Consider the following 16,256-nt stretch of genomic DNA (forward strand, 5'->3'; position numbering starts at 1 on the left):
TGGCTTTGTGTACCCACGTATGTTAATATTATCACCACGTTTGCATTTGCTGTTGAAAAGTAACGTAACATTTCTGTAAGTTCGTGGTAATTCTGATATCTTTTTAACAAAATATACATATGTACGTGGGTCATATGTATCGCAAATAAAACAGGAGAATATAGCAAATATATTCCAAATTTGTTGGGACATTCTCGCATTGTCCAAGTCAAAGTTTTCCATCTACAGAACTTTATTAGTATAATTTACAGTATCCCCCTTGTTATTTTATAGCTTCATTCATTGCGGACAGTTTTCTAATAAAACTAGACGGTTATAAGTCTTTGAGTTAGTGGGCAATGTACCAAAAAATTAAAAAAATATTGATCGTTCGTATCTAAAACATATTCCAATTGCATGGTTCGCGCACTCAATTTGTACTATACGAAGTAGCGCCAAATCTAGGAAAATGTATAGAAAATGATAAAAGCAGGAAAAGTCAGGTTTATTGCAGAAAAGTGTTACATCAAAGCGGGGGTGTTGTTGCACGGGAACACAAACAAAATATTCTGTAGGTGTAGTTCGTTCGGATTAGTTAGATCAAAGAAACGAAAAAATATTTGAGCTTTAAAAACATTGCGTGAAATGTAGATTCAATAAGGAACATAACCTAAAATAGGGTAAAATTCCCCAAATTTCCAACCGATTACGACAGCTCAAACCTTGACTTACAGTGAGACTATGACAGAAACTCCACGGACACAGACAGAGTCCACAAAAGGGCAAAAAATTGTCAGAAAAGCACAATTTAAATAATTTATAAAGTTCGACCACTCTGAATCTTTATCACCATCTATCCTGTTTGGGTAACTTTTGCCAATCTCAACTACTCGGAAGCTCAATTAAAAAAAATGTTATTCAATTTCAAAGATCACGTGGATGAGAAAAACAACGGTTTTCAACTCTAGAAATGCATATAAAAGCAAAAAAAATATATTTTCACATATATTTTACAAAATCCCTATCCCAAGCAATAGCAACAAAACAAAGCGCCATGCCAAGTATTAGTCATTTATTTTTTATTTGTACAGAAGTAAAACGAAATCGAAATCAGCTTGAAGTCTTTTTCATAAAAACAATCCTTCTGTGTGCTAACAACATTTGATTTTGTGGGAAGTCAGATTTATTCATAATCATTGTAATGTCGCATTAACTTGCAAAAAGAGGAAGAAGCAGTCGCAAAGAGACTGAAAGCTGTCTATGATGTCTGTCACAATATAACAACTATACTATACATGTTACAGTTTATACTTTAGTTTGTAATAAGCCAGCATGGTTTGGTTGAAATCAATGGTTTGTTCTCGTGTTATCGGATTTGCGTTATAGATCGATCGAATAAATGTATTTTATTGCATTCGATAGAGTCTCCGCAAATACAGAGATTCGACTGAATTTTAATATTTATATCTGTTAGCACTCTACATTTGCAAATATTATATTTTTGTATTTTTGACAGAAGATGGAATTATTTTGCACAGCCCGATAGTACTACAAATATTAACGATGTCCGAACAACTTGAAAGCACACCAAATGGCGAATGTGATATTGAATTAATTTCCCAAGAAACAGATACAGAAAAGGGTAGTGAAGGGAAGAAAGAAGCAAAAATTATTTCTGATGATAAACTATTATACCGAGTTGACGAGTCGCCACCTTGGCACATATGTCTGCTGTTTGGACTCCAGGTGATGATATGATACATACTAATATTCTAATGTACAAGCAATTTTAAACTATCGGTTACAATAAATTGTGCAGATAAACTTGTCTGCAAATGAACGTAGTTATTTCAGTTATTTGAATTCGCACGATTTTTACTATATGTTTGAAAGGTAGCGACTTATTTTAAATATATACTACCTTTGAATACTATTTTTGTATATAAACTTTTTCGCTGGTTGACGAGTACGTAAACAGTATTGTGATTTAAACTTCATTGAAGATTTGTTTTACCCTCATGCGGAAGCTTCGTTTCATGTGTGTGTTGCGTAAAGTACAATATGCCTATATAGCGACATGCTACGGAGCATGCAATAGTCAACTTCTAATGGCTAATAAATGATTTTTTACGACTAGAAGAGGCCAGTGGTTCTCAACCCTTTTACTTCCGTGGTCCACTTCTACTGCACAAAAAGTTCTGTGGCACATTAACTTTCTCACGCCAGGGAAAAACTACAAGAAAAACAAAAAATTCTTTATACCAAATTAGACACTTTCATTTCCATATTTAATATAACTAATTTATCAAAAACTTTTTTAATTTTCAATATGTTTGGGGCCCAACTGAAAATGTTTCTGGGGCCCAGCGGTGGGCCATGACCCACTGGTTGAGAACCAGTAAACTAGACTAACACAGGGTTTTATTATGCTTGATTCTATAATTGAAGAAACATGATTATTTTACTCCCAGCAACTCATGCTATGTATTGGATCATTGGCAACGTTTCCAATGATCATGATGAGAGTTCTGTGTGCTGATGATTCGCCTTCTGTCGCTGAGTACAGAACATCTCTGATTGGTACCTGCTTGTTTGTTGCTGGAACATCGACAATCCTGCAAACAACTTTTGGACTCAGGTATGCACAAATATGAATCATTGTTTCAGAAAGAAGTAAAAGCTATTGATTTGCAAAATAACTCGTATGTACTAGTTATATGTATAGAGACAAAATTCAAGAATCTTCGTGTCAAACACGTTTTTTAATATTATTAACACATATATATATATATGTGTATTTCTGACTTCGTAACAGAAATTTGGAATAATTTATAACTCAGCTCCTGATGGTTCATTACTTATCGATTTTAATTGGTAAGTATGTTGATAGGTATTTGTCTGTATGTCTGTTAGATGCACGCGATGTCTCACGAAAGCGAGATTGATTCTGCTCCAGATTTTGCATGTGCATTCATCATATGTCGGACCAGAAGAAGCCTATTGATTTTGGATGAATTATGTCGTATAATTAGCGAGTTATTGATTAATTAGTGATGGGACACAAGGTGGAGTAACTTAGAGTAAGAGCGCTTTTTTGGGGATCCCCTAACTTTTGATCGATAAGTCTTCGGTCTCTGACCTATATTCTCGTTTATATTTTGGAACATCCGAAACCAGTTTTTTTTTTTTTACATATTTTGAATGCCTACTCTGGTTTACATGAAAATATTTCGCAGAAATGTAGGTCACGTATAGCAGAAACACAACATTATACGATTTTTGGTAAAATAGCATTGATGTTTTTGAAATTCAGACTTCCAGTTCTTCAAGGGACGATCATAGCTTATCTGATATCAGCGACAGCAGTTCTTAGTTCAGATGATTGGAAATGTCCCATGATACTTGATTTGAGCGCCAATGCATCTTCCGATGAAACTTTCAACGTTTATCATGAAAATTCCAGCAAATTTATATGTGATGTGGCAACGAATACTACTATTTCTATTCACTCTGATTCAAATTATTATAGAGATAATGATGGTATCATCAGAAACAGTAATGAAATATGGCTACGAAGAATGAATGAGGTGCAAAATAGGTTCCATTACATTTGAACCCACGTACATTTGAACCCATGACAATTGCACCTGTATGCTATTGCACCTATGGAATTTTTTTTGTTTCACGGATAGTTAAACCCATACTAACCCTAACCCATGGGTTTTAGCACTCGCATATAGATTGGACCCGTGGATATACGCTTGGGTTCAAATGTACACGGGTTCAAATGTACGGTCACCGCAAAAATATATTGAATGTCTTTCAATTTGGGAAAATTTTTGACATATAAATAATTAATGATACGTTGAAACTTCAAGTTATAAGTTAAGACAGTTGAGTTTTCTGTTTTCCAAATCCTAACATTCACTATACAGCTCTTGTTCTAATATCACAGGAGAAACCACAATTATTTGCTTAAATTGCAAATTACGTTGTATGAAATGATTTGTGATAGTTTGTACCAAGATAATGGGAATTAACATGAGTTTCACCTGGAGCATTACCATAGATTACATGAAATGAACCATGGTGGTGTGAAGGAACTGAATTCGATTGGTATTTTAATTCGCTGCTATATTAGAGTTACTGCACTAGTTTTACCACCAGACTGTAATATTTCTCCAATTATTTCATTTAAAATAAATCTCTAAAAATTGTAGACTGATGTTTATATTTTCCAGATTCAAGGAGCTGTTATCTTCTGTGCTGCGTTTCAACTACTCATTGGACTCACTGGGTCAATGGGATTTCTTCTCCGTTACATAGGACCATTAACAATTGCACCAACAATGACAATGATCACGTATGGAGCAATAGACATTGCTGTGAACATGTGTGGAAAACAATGGGGAATTGCGATGTTGTGAGTTTAATAGTAAAAAATAAAAACAGTACAGTTGTCTAGTACGAAGATAGCGGTCCAACGTTATTTGCAACATGTTTACTAAATAGAATGTGCGAAAAGCGTGTGATGCTGGTGGCTTCTCCGAAGTCATGTATTTTCATAGCGATTCGTAGATAACATTGAATTCGCATATATGTGTCATACTGATACGTTATTCATCTGCTGTAGAAGGATGAAAATGGTTGACTACTACAAAATCCCTATTTGAAACTATACGTAGATATGTGGGCATCATGTACTCTCACGCTTAGATATTTTTTTTATACCGGTTTTGATAAACTTAGCGCCACTGAGTTGCGATGTAAATTCAGTAAATTTATTCACCATATAATGTAACAACGGGGTGCTCGAAATCACGAAGTGCAGAATACTAAATATTATCTTATGAATTTTATTTCTATTTGGTAACTTTGAGCATATGAAGACTATTTTTTTCAGTGTTACTGGGCTGTTTTTTGTGACATCGATTTGTATGGGAAGAGTACTAGTTCCCATTCCCAGACTTTTGAGATACAAGAAAAGATGGATGTGTGCAACTACAAGACAGCCTATATTTTCTATGTTTCCAGTTAGTATTTATTCATATTTTCAACAATATATATTACAAAAGCATTATGTTCGACTCAGCTCTCAAATAAAACGTATATAATAATGATAATTTTATGATTTAGAAATGCTGCCTTGATTTTGAGATTAACACTGCACTACATTATCTTAACTCTGCATTGCATTTAGAGATTATCAACTGCAAAGTTATTCGTAATTATGTAGCCCACCCATCATTTTCAAGATAACTCTAATAGTATTCGTATAACCTAACAAACTTTTACTACTGGATGTTTGAATTAACTAATACATAAACAAGGGTATTGCTGGTTTATCTCAGCTAATATAGAATAAACCTGAACACGATGGACAGGTAAAGAAAACAGATAACATATACAGTAATTCTAGAATGTCGGACTTTATTTTTGCGCAGATTTATTGTTGGTGAATATGAGAAAACCTCCAAAGCCTTTTATGCTTTTTATTCCTTATTGCACTCGTTAATATTCAATTTTGGCAGGTTATTTTCACAATATCAAGTGGTTGGATACTATGCTACATCATAACAGAAGCAGGAGGGTTTTCAGATGATCCAAGTGATCCTTCGTATCAAGCAAGAACCGATACCAATTCAGACGCAATTGCAAACAGCCCTTGGTATGACATTTTATACGGTATACTCCGAGCTCTAATAAACTGGCGTCAAACTTTGAGCTTTATTGGACACGAAATGGCCCTATGGGTCATTTTGTTATTATGTTTTTGTTGGTATTCTTTTTTGTTGTTGTTGTGAAAATCTTATCTCTCTTAACTACTGGACCGATTGTTTTGAAATTTTCGGTGTTTAAAGATTGTTGTTGTCGCTAAAGAGCTATGATTTTTATTTATTTCAAAACTTTCTGTGGGCTTCATGTGATTCGTTTTCACTGCGAAATTTCGTGAGATGACGTAAAAAAATTAAATTTAGCAATTTCTGCGATCGCAGAATCTCGTGTTACGCGAAATCTCAAGGTTTTTGATCGTGCCGCACAGCCAAGGTAGGTGAGGTACTGGTACTGTAAAAGGTAACGTACCGTACTGTCAAATATTCGATATAAACTATAGTTGTGAATTGAATAATTTGGTATTTCGATTGAGACTAGATTCACTAGATGCGTATATCATCACCGTCACAGGAGATGAATAGGCTAGAACAGCGTTTCCCAAACTGTGTTCTGCGAGCGTCTTCTGAGTGTTTCGTGGAAAAAGAATCAAAAATACGTCTAAATTGATCGCCATGGAAATCTAGGGATCGTGAAGTTGTCGCCCAACATCGCGTCACCGTCGGCCTAAAGCGGAATAACTAAGGTAGGGTAGGGGCAATTTCCTTAACCGTCGACCTAGCTTTTTGACTGTTAAGTTCATTATTAAGTTTACAGCAATCCTTTTGGTTTTGCTATGGGCAAACAAGTAGGTCTAAAGAATAAAGGTAAAAGGTCAACTATTTTTCGTCCATCTCTGCCTGGTTTTACTTTGAAATGCTGAAAAAATTACTCATGTTCGCTTATCTCGATTCAGCAGATAAATAAACTGCAGGTCTGCAGTTCGCGAAATTGCAGCAAGTACTTCTATCTCCATTAGACGTAACATTACAGGCAAACACTAAGTAATGGAAAGTAAACGACAAAGAAAGGTAAAATGAATTTATTGATATATACACAGCATTTAAATTTAGAAACAATAAAACATTTATAATAAATGCAATATGTGGAATATTCAATCATATTTTAGGTAAGTTTAACACAATTCTGTTAGTTTTTGCGGCGCATTTGTCAACTCGCCACGACAAACCCATTGGATTACACCATGTTTCTTTATCAATTTAATCCATTCATTTTTTGATGTTCCGCGCAGCGAGATAATGAGTGTAAATGTTCCGTGGCCGAAAAAGTTTGGGAAACGCTGGGCCAGAACATTTCGGGTACCGGTACTGGTAAGTTACGACAGCTGTTACACAGTTTCAGTTTTGCTCGGGATATGACTTTTGAGGAAATTGTCTTGTTATTATATTGCTATCAATTATGCATTCGATATTATAACAATTTACTTGAAAAAAATAACGATGTATTATAACAGGTTTCGAATTCCGTATCCGTTTCAATTCGGGCTGCCTACTTTTTCCGCCAGTACCATTCTGGGTATGATGGCAGCTGTTCTCCCTGGAATACTGGAATCGATAGGTGATTACAATGCAACTGCTGTCGTTTGTAAGGAGAACCCGCCACCAAAGCATGCAGTTAATAGGTAAATATTAAACACATTTTAAAAAATGAATTATGTTAGAATTTTACATGTTTATCCCTGGGAAGGAATAGGGGAAACCGATAAGACGGCTTAGTCATATGACAAACCACGGCACCACATTTAACCACATTTATTAGTTTTAGATGCATGAACTTGATGGTGGAAGAAGCCATAACCGACCAGGGGTTACGTGAACCACAGTACGGCATCGTGGAGTTCAGCAATCCTCTTACACATGATTATTCCCCATGCGATTCGAACCTGCGAGCCCACGCAGGGTATAATCAGAGGTGCGGTGCCGAGTGTATTTCTAACGCTTAGCACGATGCGCCGCGGCGCGGAGCCAGCCCAGAACTATGATTTGTGAAACTCATATAACTTCATACAACATTTTAGTTAAAGGCATGGTATGTACTCTGATAAATTCATTGTGAAATTCGCATGACGTCATAATATGCGTTTCATATATGATATGTGAAAGGAATTATGATGTCATCCAAAATGATATGTACAGGCATGATATGTACTCTAATAACCCATGTTTCAGTAAATAGCAAGTTTTTTTCTCAAAAATTGATTGTGCGTTTTACAAGTCGATGCGTCTAATGTAGCGATTCCCAAACCCCGGCCCGCGAGCCAATTACGGCCCGCGTAACGATTTAATATGACCCGTCGAACTTAAATGAAATAGTTTAACACTTTTTTCTTCATTTTTGCGTTCTAGATACGGCCGTTGTTACGTCATTATCATCAGTTTGAGCATGTGTATATTCATAACAATTCAGTTATACCGGTATCTTAATTATACGTATCGGTATTGGGATTGCATACGAGTCGCGCCCTTGTGTGCTCGGATATGAAGAGTTATATTGTACCATTTCCACTCATGTATATGCCTATCTATTGCATGGGATGTGCATGCGCGTGAACAAATGATCTATTAGCTTATTTAGAAATTGTTTCTTTAACGTACATATACTTTTTATAGAGGAATAACCATGGAAGGAGTTGGCGTTCTTTTGTCTGCGCTGTTTGGAACTGGTAATGCAACGACATCTTGGAGTCAAAATATAATTGTAATTGGAATTTCAAGAGTCGGAAGTAGGAGGGTGCGTAGCAGTATTTTGATTAATATAAATCACCTCCAAATAGTTGGAATGTTTAATTAGTCTTTCAAGTGCGAGTCAGCGTTGCGGGGACTCTAGTCATTGACTTGGCCCAAGTAGAATAAACTGAATTCACCAGACAGAAATAAATAGGATTTACCACAGCTTGTAAAAACAAGCCATGTTGATGACAAGATAATTGTTGGGAAAATTGAAACATAGATTTATTTTATAATTTTGCCACCATTTAGGTATGTAATGAGTATAGGTATTTGAGTTTTATCATAATACCTTTGATTTATAAGAAACAACCAATATTCGTTAAGTAGTAATTTTATTTTGTATATTTTTGTATACATCTGCATTGCACATTTGCAGTGTAAACTGATTTTATTTGTTTTAATTAGTTTGGGAAGGATCACGAAGGAATGAAATAAATAACAAGGAATTATATGGCGAACCGTGTCCACAAATCTAACGTGTTTTATTGGCTGACATTTTCTGTGTTAGGCGATAAAACTTATAAATATAAAAGCATTACGTCATTGTGATGTAAACTGTACATATTGAATGCATAGAAAACTTTCTGGTTTTCCATATATATGATCTTTGAATAGGTTTTGTTTCCCTGACCATACAGCTATTTTTTTCAACAACAAATTTCGAGTTCGGTGGAAATAACGACAACCTACGCTCATCCTACTTTCCATTTAAACGCGAACATTTATAAGTCGAGCAATTTTTACGTAATAAATAAGTTTTATATGTAATTGAATTTGATATCGTTTAAATAATTTTTTGTTTTTCTACAGAAATTTATTTGTTTTTGGATTCAGCCTATTTTTCGGTATGATTATGAGTCAATTTGTATCTCAAAATCCTGACAGTATTAAAGTTGGAATTAGAGAACTAGACAACACACTTATAGTTCTTTGTCGTAGTCCAATGTTTTTGAGTGGCATGACTGGTTTCATATTGGACAATATAGCCCCAGGTAATATATACTATAATTAGTCTAGCATATTTGTGTTTTCAAACAATCGCATACTTATATTCTGTGCTCGCAAGCAAATGTGATTACGAGCTTTTGAATACTTTAAATTTTCTCCTCACTTTAAATCAATAAAACCATTACTAGCTCCGATCTCCTTTCCTCAGTTCTTATAAACAAATTTTAGGATCCAGAAGATCTCGTGGCTTGGAAACATTCTACGCTAACACTTCATGCGAAGATAATGCGAATGCAGCTGATGTCTACGATTTACCATTCAAAACAAACTGGAAATGGACAAGATATTTTCCCATTTGCCCGATGTTTAGAAAAAAAAGAACGGTATAGGGATTCTTAACGCTACACAGTTTTGTGAATGCAAGAATTGGACGTATGCATATTAATAGTCCGATGTTACAAGCAACAGTGATAAGTTAACACATTCTGGCAACTTGGGTTCCGGTGATAGACCGTTGAAGACTATAATCGTTTCAAAACTAAAATTCTTTTTGATAAAATCAAATTTTCACATGAGCAATTTATTATTTGAATAATTATTGCTTAATAAGAAATTCTTTTTTTCTCATTCGTGATTTTTTAAATTTGCTTGCGTTTGCTTAATATGCTTTGCTTATATCATAATTCTTAACATACATACCGTATATTTCTCATATATTTAATAAATATAGTAATATGCACATTTTGGTACTAATTTTTTTCGATTTTTTTTCATTTTTCAATCCATAATTTTATTTCTTGAAATATATGCACACAATTATAACATACAGATTATCTTATATGGTACTAGTTAAGCAGACGTAGAAAACCTTCGTTTAGCAGTGTCGAATTTTGGACAGATAGGAATCCATTTTGTCCAGTTCCCGTCGGTACTGAAAGGAAGTTGGTAAGCTGCAAGTGATCCTCCTGATGAAGCACTATATTTGGCATAAAATGTTTCCAGTCCTCGTTCTTTTCTTGTTCCTATTTTGATATAAAGTTATTGAATTAATTTGAAAATTATACACTATTTATAATTATTCGATCGATGATGACTAGGTAACGGTAATAGTAGTATAAATGTTATCATAAATTAAAATCAATTATTTCTCGTCAGGAATGGCAATATAAGATATTCTCAGTCTTGAAAAAACATAATTATTATATAACTCCAAAGTCTTATTGTACGCCAGATATTTAATCTACATAATTATCGAAGACTGAACTCGGGCCAAAATCTTTAAAGATTTCGAAGCAGAAATGGTCACAGGGTGAAAAATCAAATCAAGCAATTAAATGGCGTTTAACGCGCTTGGCAAGTACCAGTCGGACCTGTGCACCTTCTTTAAAAAGAATGTCCGGATTTACAGCTCTGCTGCACACTTACCTGGAGCAATATTATCAAGTATAAAACCGGTAATGCCTCCGATAAACATCGGACTGATTAAGAAAAACCGGACATTTTAATCTGTCCGTTCCAATGACGCTTATAGCAGAAACCATAAACGATACAGTTGTACCTTGGATTATTGGCAATCTAGAGTAAACAAAAACGCAGACGTCTTACGTATCTTAATAATATGAATAAATTTAATTAGATTAAATAAAATAATGTTATTTTGTGCGTATGCAAACTTAATCGCTCATGTTAAACCAATCGCAAAAATACGAAAATGCGCGTAAATAGGAAAATGCGAATAAGGAATTTCGGACGAACCAACTAGAAAAAATTTAAACATAGCATTAATAAAGGTGTCAAATTAGCGGCGTCTTAAAATTGTCTTGCCCCAGACTTATACCATTTTTACAACACTTTTTTATATGTAGTGGTATATATTGTGGGACAAATGATTATGTAGGCGTATGGAGTGGAATCACTGCTATGTTACGTGTTAGGATAGTTATAGCGCTTTCTCAGGAAGTTAGAACTTCACATGAAGTGCCAGTCGCACAATTGGTTAGGTGAGACAGGTGATACAAGTGTGGGACAGGTGGGACAAAATATTACAATTGCCACGAAGGGTTCTGAATATATATGAACTTCTTACAAGTAATTTTCATACAATAAAAAATTATTTTATTACTAAAATTCCTGAAGGTTCAACCATATGACTTTCCGTGCAATGTTTGCATAACAAATCAACCATTTCGTGCATAATTTCGATTTCACAGACAATTGATTCGATTTTGAATTCTCAATTTTACAGAAAAGAAAAAGTGAATATTAAATACGTTACCTCACACCAAACGTAGTTTGCACGAATGTTGAAGTTCCAGCAATAAAGAGAACAGTCCCAATCTGCGCTGTTTTGTAATCGCTTACTGATGGTGAATCATCGGCGCAAAGTATGGACATGATAATCAATGGAAAAGTTACGATGCTCAAACATAGCATCAGTTGCTAAAAAGTAAAATATTTGGTTGATATATTAGCTATGAATATATTTGTTGAATTATAAATATGTAAATTTTTTTTATCATTATATGTGAAGTTATTATGTTAGGTATTTTGAATGAGAAAACCAATTTTGTTTCGACAGTACATTTACTGATAAGCATGGCCTGCAATCACTAATTGGTCAATTTTACCAAATTCAATTAGAATAAAAATCGGCACATGTTTATTTAGTTTATCTAGAAAAGTTTTCGAATTATATAAGTTTTTTTTCTTTGAATTAGATTAAAACCTTTTTTCAAATTTCCGATTAAAGAACTTTCAGTTGACAATATTGGCCTCGGGCACAGAGTCAGATTATAAATTAATAGACCAGAAGTCGTGATTGGAACTTCAGATTGGTCTGTTGCCAATATTGTGTAAAAATTGTTTTCTTACGTAAACATCTCATTTAATTAACCCACGTCTACAACTTTATCCTAATACCTTGATTTTATGTAGCAAATAATAATACTCATTGAAAGTACTTCGTGGTATTTAAAAACGAACGGTCCCGTCATGCTGACACGATAATGGCAACAGTATTACGATATTTTACGAACAATAACAAAAAAAAAAGTATTTCGATATTCCAACTAAGAAGAAAAGCTTATAAGCATCTATGAATTTGTCATGATCTGTAGCATTCCAGTATCGCTAGGCTTATATATAATTTATTACACCTCTGAAGAAGGGTGTGCAGTTTTCACGCGAGATTTTACCTGACAATTGCTTGAGGTTTTTTCCAATTCCCATAAAATAAACGAAAACAACTCAATCGTAAAATATATGCAGATAACTATGATTCTGAATTTTTATTTTGAAATCAAATTTTACCACACAACAAATCTGCAACTCTTTTTTGAAATAAATGTAGCAATTTTGAAATTATTTTTTTGCATTCTGCTCAATTAACTACCGATTTATACTGAAACCCTGTCATTTAAAATTGCAAATTCAAGGTACGTACAACGAATTCTGTACTGGGATGGAACACTAATATTTCAAATAATACCATATTTACAGTATAAATATAAAAATTATGTTCATTTGATGTTTTTGACATCATGTCATTTGACCTTCTGCGTGGAACAAATTCTAAAACTACACGAGATTAAACTCAAAGCTTAATGTTCAAAAATAAAAAGACGGCGTTTGTGATAAACAAGTATATGCGTGCCAATTATACTTAACGATTACTCGCGACGAAACCGCTGTAATCAAGTTGAACTGCCAATTCCCAATGTTTTGGAAAGCGAGTTTGTAAAGCCAGTCAAAAGTACTTAAAAGTAGTTTTTAACTAAATGTTGTATACCAAATACATCTCACATATTGCATAACAACAAAAAGATCCTAACTGAATCATATGCATATCAAAACAATTATTATTTACCTATGTGTGCCCTGTAAATTTTCATAGCTGACACGCAAAGTTCGAAAAATATTTAACATAATACTGCAGTAATTCGTTAGTTTGGTAATTATTTTGTCGAAAATATGGATACGCAAAATGTGAACACAATTTTGTATCCTCAAACCGTACTCAACTGATGGATTTTTGATCACGTGTAGGGAATGTATGATACTAATTATTGTCTGAGAAATAAAAAATAAAATGAGTACGGTTTGCCTGAATTTTATCAAAACATTTGGAACATACAAGTTTTAAATCTCTTCAGTGTGAAATCGATAAAAACTTGATTCGAAAGAAACTATAAAATATAAATCGGAAAAGCTACGACATGATTTTAATCGTCTTGGAATAACGTTCTTCAGTTGTAGACAAAAAATGATCAATACAATTATTAAGAAAAATAATACTGTTTGGAATTCATACTGATATTGTTGTTGTTCTATTAAAATCAAACTTACTTGAAACCCGAATACCATTGCTATGTACCAGGGTGGAGATTCGTCAACTCGATATAATAAATTTGTATTGAGAGTGTCGTTCTTCTTATCTTCTGTGGATATTTCATCAATAGTCGAGATGTCAATATTTGATTCTACAGTATCATCATCAATTTTTCCATTCCCGACTTTCAATTCCACTGATTTGTCATCCATTACTTATTGCTTACTGAGAAACTGAAGAAAGATAATACAACTCAAATGCATTTGAAAGCAAAAATATTTTTCAAATTATCAAAATGATATCAACTCAAAGCGATTATCTCGATAACCGTATTGCACTACCAAAACTTTCATGTAATTGAGATGTAAATGCTTGGAATATTCTGTAAATTTATTAAACCATCGTATTAAACGATATGTTGTGAATTTCTATAATGCTGTTCACTTTTGAAAAAACGAAAACGCGATGTACCTAAATTACGCCTGCAAAAATCTAGCAAATATGTCGTTGTGGTTTGCGACAATATTCAATTCAATATGTCGAGTCAGTTCTTATTTAAGCCATCTGGAGAAAAAATGAAAGAGAAAAAAATGACTAAAACTAAGTAAGTTTGAAAAAATTCACAATGACTTGAATAAATTCGAATGAAAATCTTAAAATGCCAAATCCAGAGTATGACGTCAGACTTTTTTTTATAACAGGTATGGCGGTAATCTGTTCTGAATTGTTTACAGATGTGTCTACATTTTATCTAAAAAATTTCAAAAATTACTTGGCCATTGGAAACAAAACAAGGTGTGTTAGGCGGTTAAACCTGTGTTATTCATTAATTGACATGATAGCAAGTTTCACTCGAATACGAAAACGTTGTCACGGTTGCTAGAAAAAAATTATTTATGTACTCATAGATCACGATTTGTTGGTCATGCACTAAAATTCATTTCCTGGAAAGAAAGCCTTTGCTGTGTGTTGGTACCATTTACTGTTTTCTGGAGACTTGATGTAGAATTGGATAAATAATATGATTTTAAGTATTCTGTTTCCACCGCCTTTTAATTCAGTAGTTCGAAATTCCTTTTCGGATTATCAACCCCTATCTCTCACTCACTTGCTGAATCTCTAATTATTCTTTGTGGACTGATTACTGATTCAGTTACTGAACTTCACTTTATTATTACATTCATTATTTTATTTTGTTGAGCGTTTAGTGATTCATTCAGCTTAGTGATATTTAATGTTTATCATGTCGTATAATAAAGATGAGTTTGTCGCATTTTTTCGCAGGTAACGTATTTAAATGTAATTTAAATTCCAACATTTACTTTTGTAGTGGGTTTATTTGTGCGTAAATTGATAAGGTTCTGGGATGAAATTTTTGGATATTCGTAATCTTCACCAAGCAAATTACAGTAAAAATTATTTTCACAACAACAGTTTGTATTACGGGAGCCCAGTGTGTGAGTACTGTATTCACACAGAAAAGTAATAATACAAACTGAGTGCTTCATGGAAGATTTTTGAGGGATGTAAATCTATCTAACTACGCCACAAACGTAAAGTTCCTGCATGTGTGTGTTTCTACTTAACTTGGAAGCGGAATGTCAGACAGGGCACATTGCTTTCTTTATTTGCAATCCATTACGTCATTGAGACCGGCGACAATTAAGTGGTAACATCATATTTTATCGGCAACAGTAATCTGTGTATAGAAGGTGCGTTGTGAAGCATGACATTCTTTTTTTTTTATGTCTCATTTATGTCACAAATAACTATCCTTATCACCACAACTACTCCTTTTGATTCTTAAGTAGATTTGTTTTCAAAATAGATTATTTGTAAGTTGGAATTTCATAGCCTAAATGAAACATTTTATGGCGAATAAAACATAATTTATCGATTTTTTTTCGTAAGCACCTCTTCCCCTATATCTCATTCATACACCACCTATTATCGTCGATTAAATCTTCAAAATTCAAAGTAAATTCTGCTGTTATGACAAGTAGAAACAAATCGGACTGTAAAGCATTACAGAGGCCGACTTTCATTGATTGTAAATATTGAAGATGGGCACAAATGGGTTTGCTATTGAACATGAAAGACCTTCGACTTCGTGAGAGGTGTTTTTCATCTTCGTCGTTAAGCTTGCCCGTATCAGACGAGCGTATCTCGCTTTACTAACTGCTCCGCCAAGCCACTTCGTTATTTGACGCTGTCAAATGCTCCTATAGTCATATTTTGTGAATTAATCACATTGTGATAAATAAAAATCATGCAGAAAAGAAGTAGCAGTGATAAGAGTGGGGGCATTGGCCGCTATCACGAAGTCGACTTGAGTTTCATTTAACTAATTCTCGCTATAGGAGAAAATGAAGCACGGCTATAGACTGCAATAGAGTAACTGCTGGCAAAAACATTTTAATTTTATTAGGCTTAGCAAACACTCACTTTATATTTCAATAATGTCTTATTTTACTTTTTTGTAACTCAAGTTACTCAATTACTACTTCCCGAACAATATTTCTCCAATTCCCCGCCTCCTGTATTATAGTAATTGTTTGAAAAAAACTGTTCGGAAAGTTTTTTCAGCTTTATCCTATTAT

General features: G+C 33.8%; 3 protein-coding genes across 3 annotated transcripts; 2 read left to right on the forward strand and 1 right to left on the reverse strand.

Annotated features, from left to right (window-relative positions):
* The first annotated feature begins 1,499 nt into the window (after positions 1-1,499).
* LOC144412472 (solute carrier family 23 member 2-like) lies at positions 1,500-8,491 on the forward strand. The gene is made up of 8 exons (XM_078109645.1): positions 1,500-1,725; positions 2,451-2,617; positions 3,293-3,566; positions 4,221-4,402; positions 4,883-5,012; positions 5,511-5,647; positions 7,106-7,273; positions 8,262-8,491. The coding sequence occupies exons 1-8, from the start codon at positions 1,543-1,545 to the stop codon at positions 8,440-8,442; spliced, it is 1,422 nt and encodes a 473-aa protein (XP_077965771.1). The 5' UTR covers positions 1,500-1,542; the 3' UTR covers positions 8,443-8,491.
* Positions 8,492-9,172: 681 nt separating this feature from the next.
* LOC120335632 (solute carrier family 23 member 1-like) lies at positions 9,173-10,122 on the forward strand. The gene is made up of 2 exons (XM_078109646.1): positions 9,173-9,373; positions 9,558-10,122. Exons 1-2 carry the CDS (start codon positions 9,229-9,231, stop codon positions 9,716-9,718), a joined length of 306 nt encoding a protein of 101 aa, XP_077965772.1. The 5' UTR covers positions 9,173-9,228; the 3' UTR covers positions 9,719-10,122.
* A 56-nt stretch (positions 10,123-10,178) lies between these two features.
* LOC120335428 (uncharacterized) lies at positions 10,179-13,868 on the reverse strand. The gene is made up of 4 exons (XM_078119970.1): positions 13,674-13,868; positions 11,605-11,768; positions 10,755-10,807; positions 10,179-10,351 (listed from the first exon to the last, which is right to left on the reverse strand). Exons 1-4 carry the CDS (start codon positions 13,866-13,868, stop codon positions 10,179-10,181), a joined length of 585 nt encoding a protein of 194 aa, XP_077976096.1.
* Between the last annotated feature and the right edge of the window lie 2,388 nt (positions 13,869-16,256).

This window comes from Styela clava, chromosome 2 (assembly GCF_964204865.1).
Source record: "Styela clava chromosome 2, kaStyClav1.hap1.2, whole genome shotgun sequence".
NCBI classification, from domain to species: Eukaryota; Metazoa; Chordata; class Ascidiacea; order Stolidobranchia; family Styelidae; genus Styela; species Styela clava.